This window comes from Chaetodon auriga, chromosome 20 (genome assembly GCF_051107435.1).
Source record: "Chaetodon auriga isolate fChaAug3 chromosome 20, fChaAug3.hap1, whole genome shotgun sequence".
Classification (NCBI taxonomy): domain Eukaryota; kingdom Metazoa; phylum Chordata; class Actinopteri; order Chaetodontiformes; family Chaetodontidae; genus Chaetodon; species Chaetodon auriga.
Genome location: NC_135093.1, coordinates 12960667 through 12966765, shown reverse-complemented (window position 1 = coordinate 12966765; position 6099 = coordinate 12960667). Strand labels below are relative to the sequence as shown.

At 42.4% G+C, this 6099-nt stretch overlaps 1 protein-coding gene across 1 annotated transcript; it reads left to right on the top strand.

Annotated features, from left to right (window-relative positions):
* The first annotated feature begins 1532 nt into the window (after window positions 1-1532).
* abi3b (ABI family, member 3b) lies at window positions 1533-4649 on the top strand. The gene is made up of 5 exons (XM_076760744.1): window positions 1533-1716; window positions 2343-2510; window positions 2885-3064; window positions 3270-3340; window positions 4190-4649. Exons 1-5 carry the CDS (start codon window positions 1573-1575, stop codon window positions 4647-4649), a joined length of 1023 nt encoding a protein of 340 aa, XP_076616859.1. The 5' UTR covers window positions 1533-1572.
* The last annotated feature ends 1450 nt before the right edge of the window (window positions 4650-6099 follow it).

Here is a 6099-nt window from a genome sequence, read left to right as displayed (position 1 = left end):
ATTCTACCAGGCTCTGTGAGGCTGTACTTTCACACAGTGGTGCTATGAGCTAAATGCTAACATTTCACTGCTCACAGTGAAAATGCTAACATGCTGATGTTGTTGTTTAACATGTTCATCGGCATGGTAGCATGCTAATAGTTGTTATTTAGCACTAAACACAAAGTATTTCTGAGGCTGATCTGACATCTTCAGTGTTGTTAATGTTGGATGTATGAATGTTTTGACCTGATGATGGTGCTACATGAGTTATGGGAACACCAAAGTTACAATTACTCCTATAGGGTATTGCCTGCAACAAATTTCATGGCAATCCATTCAATAGTTGTTGAGATATTTCACTCAAAACCACAAATATCAACCTCATGGTGGCTGATGACTAGATGAAAAGCCATTAGGATTCATCCTCCGGGGACCATGAACATCTGCACAAAATGTTATGGAAAGCCATCAAGTAGTTGTTGAGATACTTCAGACCAACTGACCAATCAACTTACAAAATGGCATTGCCATCCCTACAGCCACGAACATGAGTAAAAAATGGAGCTGAGGGGGCGCCCAAGTGGTCTATGTGACGCCAACCACGAACTGCAATGTCACTGTTGTTTGAGATCCATGTGCCAGTGTCTGTAGAGCTGCAGTATGTAACAGTAAAGTGACCTTTGACAGACATCTTGTTTTATCACCTTTTATCACTTTTTTCAAACATATCCCGTCCCACCAAAATAGAAACATGGACATAAAATGTTATCATAGCTTGTAACATGGGTCAATTCAGCAAGTGCCGGACAGCTTGAGAGTGTCCTGATAAAAACACAAATGGCAAAACGTGTCCACTGAGCACGTGTTATATTGGGAATAACCATTTGCTGTTGAAGCCAGCAAAAAAAATGGAGTCAGCCAGGCAAGACTGAACGTCTGCACGCACACAGACACAATCAAGGATGTTTTAAAGTTCAAGTTGTTTACACAGGATATCCTTTATGTATTTTGGCTTGGGCGAGTATTTTGCAATTAGAAAACAATGTTCCACTTGGTAGCGAAGCATCATAACCTCCTGCTGATGCTCAGTGAATCTGACAGTAAAACTTAGTAGTGAACTTTTCACCGTTTGAGTCACACTGTCTGTAGCGCACGCCTTTCATTATCATCATCCATAGTTTGCTAAGCATCAGCTGATCAACAGGCCTTGAGAGAGGCACTTTCTCTAGACTGCACTGACCCCTAGTGGATTTCATGAATAGTACAAGTGGCTAACTGTTATCATATCATATATTTTATTGTATATATTATTGTCTACGTGAAAAGACATTAATAATGTAAAAATTACACCGCCTCCCTAAGAGATGGATGTTACCTGTTGATCAGTTTCAGTGCATGTCTACCTGGTGCAGCTGCTGTAGCCCTGCCCTGGGACCAGCTGCTCACACGGTGAAAATCTTTACCCTGCGGTAATTCCGCGTTCATCGCCGACCAAACACCTCCCCACCTCGACTGACTCCTGCCAAATCCTTTTGACATCCTCCTCAGGTGGCGTCAGTAAGTCTTTAAAGGGTTTGTTAGCAGCGTCGAATGGAAGAAATGGGGGAGAAAAAGAACTTTTCTGAGGTTATTTCTCAGATTTTACAAGAGGCGCCAGCCGCCAGGAGGGGTCTTGTTGATAACCACAGCAACCTCTTCCGAGTCGCAGATTACTGCGAGAACAATTATTTTCAGGTGAGTGACTCTCATAAAAAAAAAAAAAAAAAAAACTCAACTATTGTGCCCTTGAATCATAACTTTGTAATAGTTGTAGATCTGCTGGGAAATAAACGCTTTTGAAACATTTTACCAGTGCTGGAATGTAACTACTGTGGTGTATTTAAGTTCAATTTTGAGGTACTTGTACTTTACTTGAGTATTTCCATTTTCTGCTACTTTATACTTCTACTCCATTACATTTCAGAAGAAAATGTTGTACTTTTTAACTTGACTATAGCTATCTGACAAGCTGTAATTACTTTTCAAGCCAAATATTTAAATGTGACACACGATCGGTTAAAAAATATGATGCAATATTATAAATGAAACTACTTGACAGAAATAATAAAGATAAAATACGATGTAAAGCTTGACAACATTAAAATGCTGCTTAAATAGATGCATCAATAATAATATTCCAGTAGAATATATGTTACATGAGATTTTGAGTGGGGTCACTTTGCATAAGGAGTACATTTACTTATGGTACTTTAAGTCAATTTTGTGTTTTTTACTGGAGTTAGATTATTTGTGTTTTTAGACTGTGGTATCACTACTTTTACTTGTATTTTACAACATGTGCAACTCTTCCTGATATGCAGGCAGAGGATCAAACCAAGGCTGTTGAAGAGGCCAAGGCTTTGGCTGCCCAGTCACTGGCTAGTGTCACCTACCAGATCAACAGTCTGGCCAGCACCCTGCTGAGGCTGCTGGACTCACAGGCCATGCAGGTCAAAGACATGGAGTCCTCAGTCAACCTGCTGTCACTGGTGCGGAACACATTTCACCTAAAACACACTGGAGCTCTGCCTAAGAGAGCGATGCCGCTGCTGCAAAGCTGGCAAAAAAAATCCTGCATAGATGATGATGAAAAAGCAGAATAATGAACATGCAGCTTCCTTTACGTTCTTAAAAATCTGTGTTCATTCTACAAACTCACTCATGGAATAGGTATTTGTTCCACTTGCACGTGACCTGTTGTACCTTTCTGTGGTCAGTTTGTTTTCTAAGCTCCATTTGTGTTCTTTTTACTGCATTTTTGTAAGAGGGACTATCTCAAGGGTCCCTTGAGGGAGTGATGTGAAAATGGAGTTGTTGTGTATCATTGATGGAGGCTGCTCACACACACTGTGCTCTGGCCCAGGCTGAAGCTATCCACTTCGAGAAGGTAGCCAGGAGAGAGATTGGTTCTTTCACTACACCTAAAACCCGGAGTCGTGCAAAGCTTTTGACCCCACCGACTTCGGGCAAGGAGCCAGAGAAAAGCTACTCAAGAGTGCCAATATCGTACTCCATCTTGGACTCCATTGGACACTGTTTTCAGGTAAATTGGAGACTAAATTGAAAACAGAGTTTGAGTCCACACATCTTTCCTTATTTCTCATTAGATTAAGGATGTATAGCACAATGCATTCCCCCCTGCCAATAGTTTAGCTCCAGAGCGACGTCTGGGGTGATGTACAGTATGGCTGACTGCACTGTAAAGATGTTCTGTGCCGTTCCTCTTCTTTTTTACCTTCTCCCAACAGGTCACTGAGCAGCAGCCCAGAAAGAGAGCAGGGACCGCAGACAGCATACAGAGCACCACAGACGTATCTGTGTATGTTGAAGAAGTTTGCTTCTGCCCTTTTTATAGCAATGCTGTTATTATGATTAAGCATGCTACACTACAAACTATTATAAGACATTACAACATGGACATAATATCTAACATTACCTCTGCAATTAATGATCAGGTCCTGAAGGGCTCTGCATTATGAACTAAAGTTTTGGGAATACGCTTTGCTCTCCTGCCGAGGTGTAGATGAGAAGATTACCGCTCTCATGTATGTCTGTTATGTAGTACATCCAGCAGCTGGTTAGCTTAGCTGAACAGAAAGACTGGAAACAAGGGGGAACAGCTAGCCTGGCTCTGTCCAAAAGAAAAACTACTAGTGACACTAAAGCTCACTAATAAATTGTATCTCGTTGTGGTTTTACGGGCAGTTGTGTCGTGCATTATTGCTTGGTTCAGAGCAGTTTCTAGAAAATTAGCAGAGACTCCAGGAAGTGACTGGTCCAGCCAAAAAATAGTCAATAGGTGAATGGTGAATTGATGTCTTTACGCTTTGTTTTTTGTAATAATTAAACAATAACCTGTTAATTACTCAGTTTAGACATACAGGTAGGAGTATTTGGTTTTCTTTGTACAGAGCCAGGCTAAACCGCAGCTGTTTCTCCCTGTTTCCAGTCTTTGGGCTAAGCTAAACTAAGTTAACCAGCTGTTGGCTGTAGTTTCATGTTTAGCATACAGACATGAGAGTGGCATCGATATTCTCATCAAAGTCTCAGCAGGACAGCGAATAACAAATTTCCCAAAACGTCAAACTATTGAGAAACTACACCAGTGTCCGTGTGAGGATGTCATGACAGTAGCTGAGGGTCTGTTTTCTCTTTGTCTTGTGTACAGACCAAGTCTCGGCATTGCGGTGCCTCCACCTTCAGTCCCCACCTTGCCAACCGTCTCCAATCCCACCAACGACAGCCTCCCTCCCCCTCCTCCTCCTACTGCCGATTTGGACCCCAATATACCACCTCCTCCTCCACCACCTCCCCCTTCCTCCATGGACACTGGCCTCCCCCCTCCGCCTTCCTTGACCTCACCCACATGTCTCCCCTCACCTCCCCCTCCACCGCCAATGTCTCCGTCAAGTGGCATGTACCCACCTCCTCCTCCTCCTCCGGTATCAGGAGCTGGTCCTCTTCCTCCACCTCCTCCTCCACCTCCACCAGTGTCAGGAGCTGGGTCCCCTCCTCCTCCTCCACCAGTATCAGGAGCTGGGTCTCCTCCTCCTCCACCACCCCCTCCTACTGGTACCTCTGGTACTGTGCCACCACCACCCCCTCCACCACCTCCTCCTCAATACTAACGAACATTATAGTTCATGTCATTGGATGACTTTCTTCTCCCGAGAGTAACTCAGGCTTCTTGCAAAACAGTCAGTTAACATTGACATTGTGAGTGGCCATGTTTTTGCCTTTAGATCAATGTATGAAAGGTGTGCAGCATGGGGAACATTTTGGGTTGTGAGATCAACTTTAAGCATAAATAAAAGCTTGATAAAGTGTGTGTGTGTTGTGGTTTAACCTTGAGCTGTTTCATCTGTGTTTAATGGCACAGCCTCAAATGCTATTTTTTTTCTGGGGCAGAAAATGCTCCTTTAGCTGCAGCAGAGATACCTCCAGCATGTTTCAACAACGCCTCGGCTGCATTCCTAAGTAACAAGCTGCAACAGGGACTCTTGTGTTTCCCTGTTATCCTCTCTTATTTCCCTGTCTTATTACATCTTTGTGTTATTACAATGTATCTCGACCAGGAAGAGTCACATTTACAGCAAGTGGCCTTTAGCCCATTCTGCTGAGTGGTGAGTGAGTGAGTTGCTTACGTCACTGCCTGCAACCTCAGTGCGTTATCCTAAGTTAAATGGGTCAATGAGGCTATAAAAAATTCTGTTGCAAGTTGACACTCTTCTTTACCTACACTACATGACTTGTGCTTGACGGTAAGTGTCATTTTCAGCATGGAAAGTACGAATTAAGTCAGGGACAGCTTATGCAAACTTGTTAAATTATTTTCTTTGCTGTTTTAAACTTGTTCATTAAGGCCTGAAGCTGGAGGAACAGCCTCATTGTAGATCAAAAATGGAAAGGATGTGTTGCTTTCATTGCTGCCAACTTCTACCTAAATCCTAATTTAAGTCTATAATCTGTCATCCCGTGAAAGCTACATCTACTGTAAGTTTTACATAGGCAATGTTGCCATTCTTTGTGAGTAAGTACGACATCTACTGTGTAAGATATATCAATTCCAGGATTGTGTGGTCTGCTCACAGTAATTAAATCTGCCTTAAAAACATTCTGTTTATGTCAGTGCAATTCAAAGATACAGAGCGATATAAAAAGGCACCTTTGAACTTCCCATCTATGAATGTATTGCAAAACTTAACATAAAACTGCAGCACAAAACGGAAAATAGAGTCACAGGCTTCAGGTTTGAAATCAGATCCATCCTCTTAAATGACAAGACGTCTTCATTTGTCTCACTCTCCTCAGGTGCGAAGCCTGATTTAGAAAATACGACTGCCATGGTCAGTTTTTTTTTGGCGATTGAGTAAGTATTCCCTCTGTTCTTGCCGTGTTAAGATTTATTTGACATACTTGTATACTAGCTGCATATACAGTCAGACTGTTCTCTATTTCAGGGTTCCCTTGTTGTGTTTTGGTGTCTTTCTGTGGATTTTATGCTGCTATTGTGCAAAGAAACACAGAGACGCAGAAGGAGTAGAAGAAGAAGGCCAACACCTGAGGCTCACTAACTCT